General features: G+C 40.7%; 1 protein-coding gene across 4 annotated transcripts in view; it reads right to left on the bottom strand.

The window, feature by feature from the left end:
- The window catches only part of LOC122553665 (putative pre-mRNA-splicing factor ATP-dependent RNA helicase DHX32), a 129,435-nt gene that overhangs the window by 80,346 nt on the left and 28,416 nt on the right, over positions 1–20,673 (bottom strand). For all 4 annotated transcript variants that reach the window (XM_043697856.2, XM_087991720.1, XM_087991717.1 and 1 more), the window contains 2 exons: positions 14,252–14,445; positions 7,521–7,905 (listed from right to left, as the gene is read on the bottom strand). In XM_043697856.2, coding sequence (XP_043553791.2) covers positions 7,521–7,905; positions 14,252–14,445 — 579 coding nt within the window. The remainder of the gene's footprint in view (positions 1–7,520; positions 7,906–14,251; positions 14,446–20,673) is intronic.

Genomic DNA, 20,673 nt, shown 5'->3' on the forward strand with positions numbered 1-20,673 from the left:
AGGTTGAACAGGTTTATTTGGAAGCACTAGCCTAAAATAGTTATAATTTGTGTAGATAAAACTAAAAAAGGGCAAAAATAAGATAATAAGATTACAAGATAATACATGGCTTGGAAAGGGTGGTTGCTAGAAAATTGTTTCCGTTAGGTGAGGAGACTAATACCCGTGGACACAGCCTTAGAATTAGAGGGGGTAAATTCAGAACAGAAATGCGGAGACATTTCTTCAGCCAGAGAGTGGTGGGCCTGTGGAATTCATTGCCACAGAGTGCAGTGGAGGCTGGGACGCTAAATGTCTTCAAGGCAGAGATTGATAAATTCTTGATGTCACAAGGAATTAAGGGCTACGGGGAGAATGCGGGTAAGTGGAGTTGAAATGCCCATCAGCCATGATTGAATGGCGGAGTGGACTCGATGGGCCGAATGGCCTTACTTCGACTCCTGTGTCTTATGGTCTTAAAATCTATTTTGAACTATTGAAAGGTTTGTGGTACCAAAAGATAAGTGTGGAAACAACATCAAAATGATAAAAGAGCGTTTGTAGTGTAAAAAGTTGATGGAATCCAGCATGATGTATACTAGCTAGGTCCATCACATTCATAGACCATATCCAGGGCCATTTTGAATTCTTTAAACAAATACCAAGGGTTTTGAAATAAGGACACTTAAATCTGAAAGAGTTTCTTTATGTGGCAGTAGCTGAAACTGTATCAGCTTGAACAACAGCGTCAGTTCAAAATATCAGTGGCACAATCATAAATCAAGTTTAATGCCAGAAGCAAACAAACATTCTCTTGGACTTTCAGGTGCAAGGATGTGAATGCACAATGAAAGTTAATGAAGTCAAAACCTTAGTCCTGTGCTGTCTGGAGAAGGAAGAAAACACAAACATCAGTCAGAGACCAAAATCCCTACATGCACTTCATGAGATTTTGGAAAATATTATCCTCTTCAAACTTCTACCCATCGAAAAGAAGAACTGACTGAATTTATACAAATCCAATTCGCCAAATCTAATATTTCTAGGACTGAGAAATTTGGAAAATCTAATTTAATGCAGGTACGTTTAACATGGGACCAAAATATATTTTCATAAATCAGTAATTCTAACAACCCAGTTATTGTCAAGATCAGTTACCCAGGCACTGAGCTGCAACAGAACTCTGTTGTGACAATTCCCAAAGCAGGCAAAGCTCAAAACCAAGTGCTGCAGGTTCATTTGTCTTATTACATTTTGCCTCTAAGCTATCTGCATAAATTGACACTCAGCTGGAAGGAACTTTGCTTTACTAGATTATATCTTGCAAGTTCTTAACTACACAAGATAAGCAGAATTAGACCATTCGGCTCAGGTCCCTTTATCCTTAAACTCTAACCCCTGTTTCTGGACTTTCCACCATTGGGAATATTCTTCCTGCAGCTAACCTGTCAAGTCTTTTTCGAATTTTGCAGAGAAGACATTTTGGTAGGAAGAACACGACAGACATTAGGAGTACAACTTTAAAGGTAGTGCAGGAGCACAGGGACTTGGCATATGTGCACAGACCATTGAAAGTAACAATTTAGATGGAGAGAGCAGTTATCAAAACATACAGTATTCTACTAAGGGCACAGAGTACAAGGGCAATAAGATTGTGGTGAACTTGCATATAACACTTATTAGACCTCAGCCAGAGTCGTGTACATAGTTTCCGGTGATCTGATGGGAAGGATAGGACAGATGTGAATATATCAGAGTGCGCAGAAGAGGTTCACAAGAATGGCTCAAGAAACAAAAACTTAAATTACGAAGATAGACTGGACAGATTGGGACTGGTCTCCTTGGAGAACGGGCTGCTAAGAAGAGATCAGATAGAATTTATAAAAAATTATAAGGAAACTAAATAGAGGACATAGGGAAAAACTGTTGCTGCTCATAAAAGAATCGGGAATGACGGGGTGTAGATTTGAAGCGTTTTGCAAATGAAACTGCAAGGTGAGAAAAAATATTTTCAAACAGCAAATTGTTTGGGTCTGGAATACATTGCCTGGAAATGTGGTGGAGGCAGGTTCAAATGAGGTATTGAAGAGGGAAATGGAATGATTAAACAGAAACAGTGGGCCCAAAATGTTTCCTCTTGTGGCACAACACTTGCTGTAATTCTCTATGGTCCAAGATTGTAACAGTAACCCGTTAACAGCTGATTCCCATCTGATTCACAAATGCTCTTCAGGGAAGGACATCCGCCACATGGTAGCTTATAAATTGCCCAATGAAATGGTCCATCAAACCTCCCAGTTCAAGAGCAATTCAGAATTTGCAATGATTTCTAGTTTGCCAGCAATACCCACATTCAATTCTGAAGATCAGGCTGTGTTACGAAGTCAGTGCTCAACAGTAATTTTGCAGAGATGAATTTTTTAAAAAATGTAGCATATAAATCCAAAGCTTTAGTTGCTTTAATTGTGATATCTCATGGAAATACTGTACTGCAGGACAATTGCAAAGATTAGACATTTCTTGTCAATGTCACTGTTTAGTACACAAACATAGCAGAAAAGAGATACAGGAAAGTTATTTCTTTCTCCAGTCATAAATCTTTCGTATATCAATGCAAATTGGAGGAACACTGGGCGGCACGGTGGCTCAGTGGTTAGCACTGCTGCCTCACAGCACCAGGGTCCCGGGTTCGATTCCAGTCTTGGGCAACTGTCTGTGTGGAGTTTGCACATTCTCCCTGTGTCTGCGTGGGTTTCCTCCAGATGCTCCGGTTTCCTCCCGTAGTCTAAAAGATGTGCTAAATTGCCCATTGCGTTAGGTGCATTAGTCAGAGGGAAATGGGTCTGGGAGAAAGTGAGGACTGCAGATGCTGGAAATCAGAGCTTAAAAATGTGTTGCTGGAAAAGTGCAGCAGGTCAGGCAGCATCAAAGGAGCAGGAGAATCGACGTTTCAGGCATAAGCCCTTCTTCAGGAAATGGGTCTGGGTGAGTTACTCTTCGGAGGGTCAGTGTGGACTTGTTGGGCCGAAGGGCCTTTTCCACACTGTAGGGAATCTAATCTAGAACAGCATCTCATCTTCCAACTCGGCACGTTACAGCCTGCTGGTCTCAACACTGAATTCAACAACTTCAGATATTTTTATTTCATTTTATTTAATTTATATATTTAATATTTTTTCCCCACTGTTCTGTACCTCTTATTTCTTGATTGTCTCTCTTTCTCTTGCTCCCCACTCTCTCATCACCTTTCTCCTCTCCTCTTCCCCCTTTGCTATCCTTCTCCCAGTTTTCCATTTTGCCTCTGCTTCACCCATCCCCCACATATTTTGTCACACAGCACTGGCTTCTTTCTTGGTCATTCACAGCTCCTAATCTCCCTATAATCTCTCTCTGCACTGTCGTTATCACGTCTTTATTGTTACCTTTGCTTCTGGAGCCATGACTCGCCTTCTCTCAGCCGAGTATAAATACCTCCCTATTTCTCCCCTTTTTTAAGCTTTGACAAAGGGTCAGTTAGACTCTAAACGTCAGCTCTTTTCTCTCCTTACAGATGCTGCCAGACCTGCTGAGATTTTCCAGAATTTTCTCTTTTTGTTTCAGATTCCAGCATCCGCAGTAATTTGCTTTTATTTATTAATTTATAAATCTTTCCTTTCCTACCACCGATGACTTGACTGACACACAAAAAGCTTTATTTATGTGTCTTTAGAATACAGTGTTCAATTCTCATCTCCCTACTATAGGAAAGATATCGTGAAACTTGAAAGGATTCAGAAAATATTTACAAGGACGTTGCTAGGATTGGATGGTTTAAGCTATAAGCAGGAGCGAAATAGGCTGGGGCTTTTTCTCCCCTGGACTGTTGGAAGCTGAGGGGTGACTTTATAGAGGTTTATAAAATCACAAAAGACATGGATAGGGTGAATAGCCAGGGTAGGGGAGTCCAAACCCGAGGGCATAGGTTTAAGGTGAGTGGGGAAAAGATTGAAAAGGGATTTAAGAGGCATCTTCTGGAGTCTGATATAATGCCAAACTCCTAAAATAAATGAAGCAGCTTTCTCTGGAGCTATAAATGCTGCCATAGAGGAGAGGACCTATATGCTGTTTGGCTTACTCGATATTAAGCAGAGGAGCAACTTTTTCACACAGAGGGTGGTGAGTGTGTGGAATGAGCTGCCGGGGAAGCGGTGGAGGCCAGTACAATTACAACATTTAAAAAGGCATCTGGGTGGGCATATAAATAGAAGGGTTAAACGGATATGGGCCAAATGGTGGCAAAGTGGGACAAGATCAATTTAGGATATCTGGTTGGCACGGACAAGTTAAATCAAAGGGTCTATTTTCATGCTGTATAACTCTGTAACTACATTATCAGTTATAAATAAGTGTGTAATTACAATGGATCATGAAATGCTACCCTTTGAAGGAGAGAGCTCAATAGAGGTCAGACACTGTCTCCATATATCAAGAGACAACATGAAAATATCTAAATATCTAAAACAGCTGTTTTGCTTTTAATGAATTGAAATGAAAAGTCTGTTTAACATTAAGTAAGCCAAAGCAAACAGCATATAGGTCATCTCTCCTGTGGCAGCAGTTACAGCTACAGAGAAAGCTGCTTCAGTTATTTTAGGAATTATTGCCAATATATCAGACTCCAAAAGTAGGTAACTGGATTAGTTAAGGAATCTCAGGGGTACATATACTACTAGCCTACTTAAAACCAGGAATGATAACTGTGTTCAACTGCTTTAATCAATAGCAATGCTGTGTTCAACAGCAATAACTGTCACAAAACTTTAACAATGTTCTTGTCTTTCTGGTGAATACTGCAAAAAGGTGGTTTTGGAATCTGTAGAGGTGGGTTTTGAAATTAATAGGATATCTATCAGTGTGTTTCAAAATCTGTGCAATGCGTAAAAGGCTTATTCTATTTTATCTTCATTTCTTTCCCTTCTTGAACTTGTTTTTTCTTATTAAAATTAAATCTGAAATACTGTATGCTTCTGTTTTATCTAACAACAGTTTGGAACCTGGCCATTTGGCTCATCGAGTCCACATCGACATTCCAGAGGGCATCCCAATCCACCTGTCCTATCCCTGTAACCCAACATTTCCCATGGCTAATCCACCTAGCCTGCACACTATGGGTAATTTAGCATAGCCAATCCATCTAATCTGCACACCTTCGGACCTGCGGGAGGAAACCCACACAGACAGTTACCAAAGGGTGGACTCAAACCTGGTCCCTGGCACTGAGGCAGCAGTGCTAACCACTGAGCCACCATGCTGACCATCTTGTTAAAGCCAAACAAAAAAGCAAGTCACATTTCAATCTGGTATCTTATTTGTGCAGTAATAACACCAACTGGAACCATAACATCGGAGTTAAATTTTCAAGTTTATAAATGACATGGAACTTAGAAATGCAGTGAACAGTGAGAACCATAGAAGCCAACATCAGCAGTGAGAGGTTGCATGGACTATTTTTTACTTCTAATTCATTTTTGGAGCACAAAACTCATGGCATAGGCACATACATTTCATCTGCTCTGAATATAATGAATGCAAAATAAACTAAATTGTGCAATTTTAAAGTGGTTCCAGGAATAGACACATGGGCTTGACCTACATAAAACTTTGGAAAAGTGGCAGGACTTTAATAAAGTTGTTAAAAGAAATGCACAGTATTCTTGGTTTTATAAAGAGAAGCCAATAGTACAAAGCAAAACAGCTGCTGTGAATATATTCACAAATAATTTGGATTCAATTCTGTGAAGAATTTTAGACACCATACACGCAGGAAGAAATCAGATTCATTCTTTTGAACTCACCACATTGTTAATGATCTGAACTACAAAGGGTAGTGGGAACAGATGTAATCTTAACTTTCTAAAAAGAAATTCACTACTATTTTAAAATTTGCAGCACGATGGAAAATAGTGGGAGAGTGGACCATGTAGTTGCTCTTTCCAAGAGTACAATGGAGGAAATTAAGAACCACCACAGCTGCCCCCAACCCTTGCCTTACTGCACACACTGTAGGATTCATGGAGTAGCTGCTTAGAGCTTTCAGTCACATCTCTACAGTCTGATCGAGGGCAGTCTCCCAGCATGCAGTGGGCTGCTCATAGGGCTTTAAGAATAAAAGGGCATGCCTTTTCATCTTAGGCAGGACTGGAGAGTACTATTGCCAAAAAACTTGAAAAACAAGACTGCAGAGTGAATTCTTAAGGGCAGTTATCTCTTTAAGGCTGATATCTATTATGAAAGACAGCTTGTAAAAAGATACCGTGTCATCTGTTATTATGCTTTTGTTGTCAATGGTGACAAAAAAAAGGTTGTTTTACCATCTGGAATGAACTTTTGATTGATGAAAATGTTTATTGAGTGAAGTGGAGAGGTTGGGAAACTCATTAATTGGATCCTAATATTTTCAAGCTCCTGAGGTATACAAGGAGCACAGTTGAGTAAATTGTATACCCTCCATCATTAAATTGAATCTTTGCATGCAGGAATGCAAAGAATGAAAGCAGCTGGCAATGGGGAAACCAAACATGAGTTTTTGAACAGTTTGGCTTCAATTCACAGAATTGTTTCAGCGCAGGAGGGGGCCAGTTAGCTCATTGTGTCTGTGTTGGTTTTATGACTGGGCTGGCAATCTCCTGCTTTTTCTCCATGTCCCTGCATTTCTATCCAAATAATCATCCAATGCCATACTGAATATCTCAATGAACCTGCCTCAACATCTGTAGGCAGAGCATTGTGTACACTAATGGCACGTGTTATCATTCCTACTTTGGTTCCAAGTCTCTTTAAATTCGAGGCCCTTGCTTTCTCTTTTTTAAAGAAACAAACAGGAACAATGTTTCCCTATCTATTCTATCTCGTGTGCTCACAATTTGGAAAAGCCTTGTCCAATTCTCCTCAGTCTTTCGTATTTCACACCTAACTGACATCCCCATCATCCCCCAATCACAATCAGCCCCTGCCACAAATTACCTGGATAATTAAATTGCTAGTACTCACTGACCCCAGAACAGCCCCAATGTTCATAACACCCCAGAGACTTTGGCTCAGTGATTTCAGAACTCAAGAGCTATTTCAGAATTCCCAGACCCGGATCTGTTTACACAGGTCGACCTGAAGACCATGTATCACAGACATCAGGTTGATCAGACAGCATCCCTGATTATGCTACTTGGCATAACGTACAAGTCAACACATATATGCAAGACAGCACTGGAGGAGTATAATGGCCTATTCTCCGATGACCTCCATGGTCTCTCAACATTCCCCTGCAATCTTTTCATTAGTCTTTAAAAACTCAGCCTAAAATCGGAGTACAAATCTCAGAATAAACAAGGCCATGTTAGACTGGATAGATGAATAAAGAAGAACAAGTTTATGGAGCAGGTGGAGGAAATGCAACTTCCATACATTGTAAAGGGAATTTCCAGCTGATTACTGTCAGACACAACAGCCATAAATCTCAACCACCAAAAATGGACTAACTTGTTTTTACAAATCTGTGCACCCACCTTTTCACTGGCCAAGAAGACTAAAATATTGCCTTCTTCTCCCTTCCTGTGAATATCCAGTACAGTTTGTGCAGCAGCTGAAACACAGTCTTTAAACTGGCCATCTCTGTATATAACTTCCACAGGAAAGGAAGCTTCCTCAGCACCGTCCACTTTTACAAAAGGCACTCCAGCGTAGTAACTCCCAAGTCTGCTCTCCAGATGTGGTGCTGTGATGACCACAATCTTCAGTTCTGGCCTCTGCCTTGGCAGGTCTTTCAATAAACCAAGCAGGACATCCGTTGCCACAGTCCGCTCATGAGCATCATCAATAATGATAACTCCATAATGATGCAACAAGGGATCAGACATCATTTCACGGAGCAAGATATCATCTGTGCAGTACCTATTGGAAGAGAAAACAGAACTTGATTTGTAGAGCACTTGATTGTATCTGGAGGATTTCACTGAACTCCGTATGACCAATGGATTACTTTAAGAAATGCATTCTCTCATTAAGTATTCACTTTTTTAAAAATTAGCTCATGGGATGGTGGAGTTGCTGGCTAGGCCAGCATTTATTGCCCAGAGATCAATCAAGAATCAACCACATTACTGAAGAGTTCTGCAGTACTCATTCAAAGACATTACCATTACAACACTGTCTTTCCTGCAGCTCTTCTTGTTACATCTCAGAAAAATGTTTTTTTTCCACTTCATTCTTTCACAAGATGTGGATGTCACTGCCAAGGTCAGCAACTTTTGCCCATCCCTAATTATCGCTTGACTCATTAGGTCATTTCAGAGGGTAGTTAAGAGTTGAATCCATTCCTATGGATCTGGAATCATGTGCCGGCCAGGCCAAGAAAGGACGGCAGATGTCCTTCCCTGAAAAGGCATTAGTGAACGAGGTGGGTTTCTAACAGCAATCATTGACAGTTCTATGGTTGCCATTATTGGCAGTGAGCTTTCAACCACACATTTTATTAACTGAATTCAAAGTCTCCCACTTGCCATGAGGGGACTCGAACTGATTTCCCCAGAATACTAATCTAGGACTCTACTCACCCAGTGACATAACCAATACAGTCCAATTTCTATATAATATATTATTTGTATTTTTGCTATATTGCACAATATCAGGGCAGGAGAGGCAATGATCCAATGGTATTATCGTTGGACATTTTAAAAAATTCATTTAGAGGACAAGGATGTTGATGGCTTGGCCAGCATTTATTGCTGATCCCTAATTGCCCAGAAGGCAGCTAGAGTCAACCACATTGCTGTGGGTCTGGAGACACATGTAGGCCATACCAGGTGAGGATGCAGTTTCCTTCCCTAAAGGGCATTAATGGACCAGATGGGCTTTTCCCAACAATTGACAATGGATTCATGGTCATCATTAGACTCTTAATTCCAGATCCACATAGAATTCAAATTCCAGCATCTTAATGGGTCCCTAGAACAATACCTGGGTCTCTGAATTAACAATCCAGCAATAATACCACTAAACCTTCACCTCCCTATTTAATAGTAATGTTGATGATGAAGCCAGAGGCCCAGGTATGTTCTGGGGTCCTGGGTTCAAATCCTGCCATGGCAGGTGAAATTTGAATTCAACAACAAAACATCTGGAATTAAAAGTCTAATAATGTTGAAAAGCCCAAACAATTCACTAACGTCCTTGAGGGAAGGAAATCTGCCATCCTTATCTGGTCTGACCTACAACTGACTCCAGACCCAGAGAGCCCCTTAACTGCTTTCTGGGTATTCAGGAATGGGAAATAAATGCTAGCCCCAGTCAGCGATGCCCACATCCTGTGAACAAATTTAAACAAAACTGCATTACAAATGAATTACCAACACCAGGAATTCTTAAACTCTGGGTCTCATGAGCAACTGTGGGGTGTGGGGCTGGGGTCACAACTCTCTCCTCATCTGAGGCAGCAGTCGTAACTGTGCAGAACATCTCAGAGACTCTACAATATACACTTGGGCAATTTCTGTTGCTCAGAGATCATGGCCTAAGGGAATATGCTCTTAAATCCCATCATTGTCTTTCCAGAGTCTCCAAAACAATGGTCGTTAAAACAAAATTCATTCCCTGATCTCACAATGTCCAGTTAATCCCACACTCTCACAGTCCGATCTAAAGTTTTCAACATCACAGCTGGCTCTCACCATTCTTGAGTAAATATCACTCCATCGAGTAATGCATGGACAAAAATTTAGAGCTTTAAGTCACAACCACCATGTCTACCCTGTGAACACCAAGGAAGATCACCATATACAATGAAGCAAGTTGGAAGGTCAAAAGCAAGAGGGTGGATTAGAGAGCAGCAGAAATCACAGGTTGAGGGTCAGCAGTAAGACAACGGGTTAGGGAGCAGAGATTCTTCCAAAAATAGCAATCTGGTCATGCAGTTACACAGCACTGCATATGTACAGTATGGCATTTCAATCCATCAATTGTTTTTCCAAAGCAACAAATACCTGCAGAGAATAGCAGGATCAGTGTGGGAGAGGCAGCTCAAGTCCCATATGGTTGCAGCAGGCATTGGAGAATTTAAAAGTACAATTGAGCATGCGAACGGGAGAGCCGGTGAAAAACAAACTAAAGGCACAAACAGCAGGATCAGAAGCAGTGGGGTAAACAATGTGTGTGCAGTGCAGGGAACCAAAAAGGAAATGTGGATCAAATGACATTAAAATTAAAACTCTCAACCTTAAATATATGTAATAGCAATAATTTATTGATGGCATTAGAGGGAAACAACATTAAGTGAGAGGTCTGCCTCACAGCGCCAGAGACCCGGGTTCAATTCCCGCCTCAGGCGACTGACTGCGTGGGTTTCCTCCGGGTGCTCCGGTTTCCTCCCACACTTCAAAGATGTGCAGGTCAGGTGAACTGGCCATGTTAAATTGCCCGTAGTGTTAGGTAAGGGGTAAATGTAGGGGTATGGGTAGGTTGCGCTTCGGCGGGGCGGTATGGACTTGTTGGGCCGAAGGGCCTGTTTCCACACTAAGTAATCTCATCTAATTAAGTGGAGATGCTGTGTTCTTTTAATCCTGTGGTCATGATGTACAATCGCTGTCCAGAAGTCATTGTAGCCAAAGTACAAGGGGTGATCAAAATTGCAGGATCCCAAGAACATTTCTGTTATACCTCAGTTACAGAGCCATTCAAACACACTGTCAAGAAATGTTTCAAAAAATCTATTCTATGCCAATTTTTTTCCCCCGATCGTCCTGAGAAATTGCTTAACTTTTGATCAAGTACAGCTCTGTGCTTACTCAGTAATTTAAACTAATTTATTACTCCTAATGCTGTTTGCCATGAAACTAGGCAAAAAATGCCAATGACTGTTTTTAACAATAATCTACATATACACATCAGTTTGCTAGGAAGAAGAAAAGAGATGAAAATGGGGAAGACTTTGGAAAGCTGCAGCAAGAGAGAGTTCTTCTCCATAAATCACAAAAAACTAGCATCCAAGTTCAGTGAGTAAAAGGGAAGGCAAAGAGAATGTTGGCCTTTATTTTAAAGGGAAAGGAGAATTTTAAAAAAGTCTTGCTGAGACTATACAAGGCACAAGTCAGAGTACAGTATGAATTAGTTGGATGGCTTTGTTTTTCTTTTTGAAGGCAAGATATAGTGGCATTGCAGGCAGTCCAGAGAAGATTCACAAGGTTGATCCTGGACAGAGGGGAATTTTCTTATGAGAGTAATTGAGTAGGTTGGACTTGTACTCATTACACCTTAGGAGAAGGACAGCTGATTTTACTGAAACATACAAGGGGGCTTGATGGGATAGGTATGGAAAGGTAGTTTCCTTTCATGGGAGAAAACTAGCCACCAGGATACGTGAACATCAACTAGCCACAAAAAGACATGATCCACTCTCACTAGTATCCTCACATATGGATGAGGAAGGACACTGCTTCAACTGGGGCAACACATCCAATCTAGGACAAGCCAAACAGAAACATGCACGAGAATTCCTAGAAGCATGACATTCCAACTCTATCAACACATCGACTTGGATGCCATTTACCAACCACTGAGAAAAAGAATAGGAAATGGCATCACCATAGGAAATGACATCACCAAGGAAATCCAAACATCCAAATAGAAAGTGGGCTACACCACCAGTGCTTCACCCAGAGGCTCAACCAAAAGATGTTACCAAGTATGGTGATGAAATGTCTCAAAGCAAACCTTCCAGCTCAGCGAGCTACATCCATACAGAGAGCTTTACATTTACGGGAAAATGTAAAGTATGGGACCTTTACTCTGTTTCTAATACTGTTCTGTCCCTGTCCTGGAAGTGTTTAATTGGGACTGCATTGAAGGAACTTTACTTTGTTTAAAATATTTGAGGAAGCTTTACTCTCTGGCTTGTGTATTTATCTCATGATTCTGTTCCCTCTTTTGACCATTTGTTTTCAATGGCTGTCAGAGGTTCAATGAGCCAAAACAACAAAAACAAATTGGCAAATTGACAAAGCAATACACACACTGCCAAGAGAACTTCACAGTTTAAAAAAAAAATCATTTGATAATAGATGACATTCTCTGTAATCTACTTTTCCACTGAAGTTGAAAGATTCAGCCATCAGAGGAATTAAATAAAATATCATGGTAGAATTGAATTAAAACCTCATGGCATTACAAACTCTATTCATTACTTTACTTGCGGCAACAAGCAGCCAAATGGAAGTGATTCAAAACACTGTGCCCACGGACACAGGTAGGGCATGTCCTGGGACACACTGTGCTTTAACATTTGGAGGAAATCTCACAACTGAAGGTTATGACATAAGTAAATTAAACGACTCAAAAATATTTGCAATTGACATGGATTTAGGCGATAGTAGCAGAGCTTTATAAAATGAATGCTTACTCCATGTGTAAGTATACAAATAGGAAGTCAATCCTGTTTTGCAACCAATTACTAGATTTCCACACCTTAATGCAGTGTAACAGCCAACTACCATTTCTGGCACTAGCAACCTAATCTCAAGGAACAGAAAACAGTACTAAACAGCTTTGCTCTTACTGCTCATGATGTCTTCAGAAACTTAACACAGAGTGAAACATACGTTTGGAACTCTCAAAATTAATAGTGTATATAGTGTAATTATACTTTGGCATACATGTCCTTACATTACTTTGCCACCCGAGCTGGTCAACACATTTAGTCATGGCAAAGAGGTTCTTCTGCAGCTGTACAGGGCCCTCGTGAGACCACACCTGGAGTACTGTGTGCAGTTCTGGTCTCCAAATTTGAAGACAGACCTTCTGGCTATTGAGGGAGTGCAGCGTAGGTTCACGAGGTCAATTCCTGGAATGGTGGGACTACCTTACACTGTAAGACTGGAGCGACTGGGCTTGTATACCCTTGAGTTTAGAAGACAGAGGGGATCTGATTGAGACATAAGATTATTAAAGGATTGGACACTCTGGAGGCAGGAAACATGTTTCCGCTGATGGGTGAGTGCTGAACCAGAGGACACAGCTTAAAAATATGGGGTAGACCATTTAGGACAGAGATGAGGAGAAACTTCTTCACCCAGAGAGTGGTGGCTGTGTGGAATGCTCTGCCCCAGAGGGCAGTGGAGGCCCAGTCTCTGGATTCATTTAAGAAAGAGTTGGATAGAGCTCTCAAGGATAGTGGAATCAAGGGTTATGGAGATAAGGCAGGAACAGGATACTGATTAAGGATGATCAGCCATGATCATATTGAATGGTGGTGCAGGCTCGAAGGGCAGAATGGCCTACTCCTGCACTATTGTCTATTATACATAACTTCTAAAAAGCTTTTTTCCCAATTGAAAAAATATGTGATCTTAAATGTATTTTATGCACCAAGTTTTGTTGGTTCGTAGCCCACCTTCGTTGACACCTTATTTGACATCTGCAGAGGTATAAAGTTCAACAATGGCCACAGCATAATGACAGCAGCAGCTCTGGCTTTCCACCATACTGTCCATCTCTATGCCAAGTGATGCAGATTTCCGCTGTCGACTTCTAATCACCAGCCTAGTTGAAATCAACTAGCTTGGTACATACTGGAAATGAAACATTCATAAAGTTGCAGGTTGAATTTCTACTTCAAAGATTTGAGCACATGTCCTATGTTGAGGACTGAACAAATGCTGCACCATTGGACATGCATTTTGTGGGAGAAGCTTAGAAATTAAACTGAGGTCAGCTGACCTCTCATGGAAATGCAAGGACCTCGGACAATACTGAAAGAAATTTGGGATTTACCCCTGGAATCCTGACCAATATTTATCCCTCAACCAACAACACAGACCCCAGTCCAACACTGGCACCTCCACAACACCACTGGAAGCAGACAGAGAGTCTGCGCTTGATCATATTGCTGTTTCTGGAGCAAACTGTTCTCCGCACTTCATTCATAAGCACACTTCTTCAGCAGCTTAAACATAGCTTGGAGGTCGTACATTCCTGTATAAAAGTAAGGTCTTCTTATTTGTGTGGCTTAGTACAATATGGTGTTTTCAGTGGCAACAGCCACTGAACTGCAAAATGTATGCTCGTGTTTGACACAAATTGGAGACATTTCAGGATGATCTTACTTAGTTGCCAGCTCAGATTTGCCTTTTCCCAGGGCTTACTCTATAGGTCTCTGCCAGTGACTGTCAAATGTCACTTTCCATTCCAAGTGATAAAATGATTCCAAGTGAAAATTTATTGAAAAGATTCACGAGCACGCAAAGCTGACCTGAGAATAGTTTCTGTCGTGCAGCAGTCTTCATAAGGGACATGGTATCCAATCTCATGACCCACATTCAAGTCCAGTTCATCTGCCACACGCTGTGCCAAACACATAGCAGAAAGGCTGTGGGGTTGTGTACAAACTACCATGCCATGCTGATACTGAACAGAGAGGGCATATTCAGCACACCACTGAGGAATCTAAAAGGAAAAACAAAATGAGCCAGATATTAACTTTCAATTTCTAATACATACAAGAACCTTTTATTGTTTGTCAATTTCCAATAATGCAGTATCTGTAGTAAAATTACTACTTTGATGGAAGAAAATTAAGCCAGAAGCTTTTACATTACTACGTAACAATTTGATTTTGCCAATTTATAAACATCCAGCTTACAAACGCTTTCACTTATGAACACAATCCTATGCAGTGCGTTCCAACTTGTATACAACTCAACTTGTGACTGGACTACACAGCAGAACTATTTGCAATCTTGGGTCTACCCATATCAATTTTATTTACCAACTGCAAAATTCAATCAAGTTACTTGGGACGAGGTAAATCAAAAATTATTACATTTCAAGATGCCCTCAAGGAGGGTCCCCACAATGCTGTGAGAACTCATTAAGTTTATATGAAATGTGGCTACCCAGTGCAAATTAATGAGATAGACTAAATTTATTTTCTACAGGATCCTTTCAGAGAGCGCGTACGAGAGAGAGAGAGAGCGCGTGCGAGAGAGAGAGAGAGAGCGCATGCGAGAGAGAGAGAGAGAGAGAGCGCGTGCGAGAGAGAGAGAGAGAGCGCGTGCGAGAGAGAGAGAGCGCGTGCGAGAGAGAGATTAGAATTAATTTCTTCAGTATTTAGCAAAGACAAATAAAGTCTACAAAGGCCTATATAGCTGTGGAACACAGAAAATGATAAGAGGCTTTAATAAGTAAAGCATTTTATAAAACTGATGATATCAGCATTGGCATGTATCCAAATCAAAACCCCCCAGAATACCAAAAGGATATTCATGAAGACATAGCGAGGTCCCAAACAAAACATTATCACAATTCAGTGCGTTAAAGTTCTACCAAAGGAGAGCCATGGTGCAATGGATACAGATCAATTCAAAAGTTCGACAATAATCACTGGCTAGAATTTAACAGGAGGACCACTAAAACCATTAATGATGGTTCTGGAGGTTGTAAAAATCATTGATGGATGAGAGCATGCTATTCATTTAGAATTCTAGAATAGATTTGATCAGGTGCAAAAGAGGAAATTAGATGACAAAACTGGAGCCTGCTCTGTACAAAAGAAAGTGGCAGGAAAACTGAAAACAAAATAGCAAAGGATATAATGCAAACAATTCCAATAAATATTTCTCAGGCAGATAGGCAGTTGTTAGTGTAATGCCGAGAGAGAGTGGTGCTGGAAAAGCACAGGAGGTCAGGCAGCATCCGAGGAGCAGGAGGATCGACGTTTCATTCCTGATGAAGGGCTTTTGCCCGAAACGTCAATCCTCCTGCTTTTGGTGATTTTCAAGCACCACATTCTCGACTCCGATCTCCAGCATGTGCAGTCCTCACTTTCGCCTAGTTGTTAGTGTAGTGCCTCAAAAATCAAGAGAGATTACACATGAAGCCTATCATAAGTATTTGTTTTCCTGTTTCCAACTTGCTGTTACCAAAATTTTTGTTATCTGTTTATTTCAACAATTAGGTTTGAAGGGAGTAAACGTCGTCCTTCATCGATACAAAGCCACAGTTAGACCAATGCACTGTTCATTTCTCGGCACCACATATTTAGAACACTTTGTTTTTGGAAAGAATGCAGCAAGACTCAAAAGGTTAAAGAAAACAGAATTTTTGTTTTATTCTTCACGAAATCTGGACCATGCAAGTAACATTAGCACTTATTGCCAATCCCCAAATTCCCTCAAGAAGTCATCTTCTTGAGCAGCTAGAGCCAATGTGGTTAGGTACAATAATGATAAGGTGTTTCCAAGTGAGAATGGTGTGTGTGGCTTGAAATAGAATTTGGAGTTTGTAGCACTGACCTGACTGCTACTCACGTTGTTCTAGACAATACAGGTTGTAGCTTTGAGACATGCCACAGTATCTTTTTTGCCAACGGTACACATAGCTATCACAATGTGAAGGCTGGAGAGGAAGTGAATGTTTAACAAGTGGGAGCTGGGAAGTCAACCAAGAGGGTTCCTTTTTCCTGGCTGGTTAAGTTTCTTGAATGCTGTTGGAGCTGCAGTCCTCTAGACAAGTGGAAGAGTATTCCATTACACTTGACTTACTTTGTAGACGGCAGAAACGTTTTGTGAAGTCAGGAAGTAAGTGAGGCATTGAAGATTTTCTGACCTTTGACTTGTTCTTGTAGCCATATTATTTATATAGCTGGTCTAGTCAATTTCTGATCAATGATGAACCCCAAAATGGTGATAGCGAGGATTCAGTTATGATAAGCTCATTGAATAGCATAGTGATTAGGTTCTCTCCTCTTGGAGATGGCCATTGCCAGGCATTTTTATGATATGAATGTACTTGCCATTTCTTCACCCAAAACAGCGTGGTCATTCTGTACGTGAAAACTTACTGCTTCAGTACCTGAGAAACAGAGTGAAACTAAAACTCCTCATTTCTGACCTTAAGAGGAAGGTAAGGTCATTGAAGTTGCACAAACTTATCAACCTGCCCTGGAGAGCTTCAGCAGAGATGCAGAAAATTATACAAACGAGGGTTCCACTTCTGGGATTTGGACTGTTGATGGGTGATTTGATTGGCATCTTGAAAATATTAGGGAGAACTGACAGCGTAAATAAAGAGAAACCATTTTTCGTGGTCAGGGACTATAGGAGTAGAGGACATAGAGCCAGGCCTTTCTGAAGTGAATTTAGGAAATAACTGTACAAACAAAAGATAACGCATGTTTAGAACTCACTTGACACTGGGTTAGTTCTTAAATTTTAAATCTGAGATTGAGAAACTTTTGTTAGCTAAAAGATATTAAAGTGTATGAGGCAAAGGCAAGTATCAGGACTTAAATATGGATGAGTTATGATATTTTTACGTCATGTAACAGGCTCAAAAGGACTAAACAGTCCACGGCCACATCCAGAAAAGAACCAATGTGAGCTTATAATGCTCTCTGCCACAGCTGCTTGTAATTGTCTGCAACCTCAGTTTCAGCCTGCTGATTTCCAGTTTGGTAAAGGTCCTCTCCTTCGGAAGAAGTATATACAACTCTCCATTCCTCCATTTTAAATATCAGTAAATCGATCTCTAATTATCTGTGAGAGTTGAACCTCCCCTCATTCTTTCTACGAAACCACTTCACATTTATCGGAATTAAATTTCATCTGCTACATTTTTATCCATTCTATGTCCTCAGTCCATTTCTATTCTCCTGACTGAAAGGAGAAAGCATTTCAGGGCCATTAAAACATCACCTTAATCTTACGACACAATAGGGTTTCTCTCTCATTAGTATTTATGCCTCAGACAAGGAGGGAGTTTGAGAAGGCGAGTCCTTCATGGTAACCTCAACTGGTACTGAAATTGAACCCATATTGTTGATGTCACTCTACACCAACCTTCCAAACGAAATCCATGGTCCTACAGCCTGTAAATCTTGTCTTGAGTAACTGTTACTTTACCTGAAAGATCAATTTCTGGATTAAAACATAAGAGCCGTGGTAAAGTGGAGGAAGAGAACAGGTTTCGAAAAAGGACTGTAAAAACCTTTGGCTTTCCTAAAGGATATGAGTCAACCAATCAGCCAGTCTTACCCAATAGAAACACAGAATAGAAAACAGTAAACCATTCATCCAATCATGCCTGCTCTGCCTGAACATCTAACTCAGTACCCTATTCTCACTTTTTCTCCAATGATTTGTGATCCCTTTAAATCATAAAAAAAACGATATATCCTTCTTGAAAGTCTCCAACGTTTCAGCCTCAATTGTTTCCTGTGACAGAGAATTCCACACTCTCAGCAAATAAAAACACATGTTCTCTCCCAAATAACTTGCTCGATAAAAACAAAACCACCCTCTGTCAATTCTACTGTGTACATTTCAGCAAACATGCTGCAGGGTGTTCAATGTATTTCATAGCTGAGGTGTCAACAAATGACTCAATCCTTGCTTTTGTAGTTTATAACATGATCTCAACTGCTAAACGTGTTTGCATCTTGTGACACATTATAGTCGAAGTTATCCAAAATTTACAGCCAGTGATTGTATTTACTTGAAGCACTATTTATTTATTAATTAAAAGTGGCTTTACTTTTCCTTGAAGTTGCAAGTGTGCTAGTATGAGCGTCTATTTCATTGACTTATTCCACACCCTGCAAATTGTTTCTTCCCTCTTAGGCACACATTATCTTGTCTAGCTCTCAACAAATTGCATTTTAAATTCCCTGGTGAGAAGCACCAGAATCAGAAATATTTGGAAGCCCTTGTAGAGTTTCAGATCATCCCTATGGGCATGTTAAGGGCCCTACCCAAGCCCTATGGGGGAAAAGAAATAGGTTGGAGTGTTGGCAAATACATGTGATATAGTGAGTCACTGTGGCAAAGTGCAACAACCAATCTCCATCGCCTCTACAAGCTCAGTATTTGATTGTTATGGTGTGAGAACTGAAAGGACTTCACCAGGTTCTTCCAGTATTCTAGATGCAAGGCATTCCACAAGACTCCCAATAAATTCAATCCAATAACAGTGCAGTGTTAATAACTAGATTTTATCACTGCAAAGTGATAAAGCTGATGCGAAAACAAACTGCAGAGAATGAAGCCACCTCCCAAAATTTGCAGTTTAAAAAACATAAGCAGCTACATGTTCTGCAATCAGATAATCCGAGAGCTCTGATAAATCTACTGTGCTTTTCTCTTGCAGTTGGCATCTATCTGATCTGATGACCCTGCAATAACATCACTTTTGGCAATAATATCTTGGGAAACTTTGTTGTGAACTGTCTGAAAAATGGTTGCAAGTGAATTCAATACTAACTTTCAAGAGAATTAATTAAAAAGAAAGCAACTACAGAGCTATGTGGAAACAGGAGAGTGGGATTAAGATTAGATTCCCTACAGTATGGAAATGGGCCTTTCGGCCCAACAAGTCCACACTGACCCTTCCAAGAGCAACCTACCCCCCTACCCCACATTTATTCCTAACTAATGCACCTGACAATATGGGCAATTTAGCATGGCCAATTCTCCTGACCTGCACATCTTTTGACTGTGGGAGGAAACCAGAACACCCAGAGAAAACCCATGCAGACACTGGGAGAATGTGCAAACTTCACACAGTCGGCCAAGACAGGAATCGAACCTGGGTCCCTGGTGCTGAGGGAACAGTGCTAACCACTGAGCCACCGTGCTGCGCTTTAATTGATAGCTTTATCAGAGAAGACACAATGGACAAAATAGCAACCTCCAGTGCTGCATCATTTTGTGATTATGAAAGAAAAGACAGACCTTGAAAAGGTCCAATACCTAACAAAACTGATGTTTCACTAGGGGTGGCAGTGAAAACAATCAGACATTAAAAGGACACTTTGCAGAAAGACAACTACTGGGCAATAAAGTGAATAGAACTGCGGCACTTGAAATGAATGTTGCCACAAAGATGGTTTCTTTTTTCTAAAAGCTGTTCCTTTTCTCAAGGATACTATGTCCTTTGTTTTTTCAGAGGGGTAACAAACCACTCTCAGTGCTGATTAGATTGGTTTGGTACAGAGATTATAAAGGGTATTGAGAGGCCTTTTTGCTCATATGTGAACAGATGAGACTTCAGGCAAAAGTGGTTATGTTATAGAAGGGAACTGGTCAGGTCTCTAGCTAAGCAGTTTAGTTCAGTCTAGAACTAGCTGGAAGTTCAACAGGGAGCTGTGCAGAAACAAACTCTCTGCCCTTCTAACTTCAACCTGTAAACATTTGTTTCATTCATTTATACTGGTTTCGAAGGAGATTTGCTTATTGGGACTGTTGTGTGTAGTCAGAACAGCATAATTCAGTCAAGTTTGGATAGACTGAGTTCTGTCGGGGGTTCTTTATTCTGTGCTTCATGTTTTATTGTGTAATTTTGTGAATACATTTTTGTCCATTTTTAGCTTGGTAGTCAACCTCACTGACTTACTCGGTAATTTTTACTGTACACTTACCAAAACAAATTGCAAAGTTATGGTCTGGGCTGCCTGCTTAAGAATGTTTTGAGTGGTCTGGCCTAGCCCATAGCAGATCGGGGGCTCTTTGCTGGATTTTAAACAGCGAGCGGTAGGTGCTAGTGTCTTTGTTCTGGGTGTTGGTTTGGTTGGGTAGACAAAACTTGGGGCAGTAATGGCTCTTTCAGTCGCCAGAAGCTTTCTGGGTGTGGATGCAGTGACTACGGAAGTTTTTCAAAAAGTGAATAAGACCAAGCTGC

This window comes from Chiloscyllium plagiosum, unplaced genomic scaffold, assembly GCF_037043375.1.
Source record: "Chiloscyllium plagiosum isolate Xiang-an unplaced genomic scaffold, Cpla_swu_hap1 HiC_scaffold_1, whole genome shotgun sequence".
Taxonomy (NCBI): Eukaryota; Metazoa; Chordata; class Chondrichthyes; order Orectolobiformes; family Hemiscylliidae; genus Chiloscyllium; species Chiloscyllium plagiosum.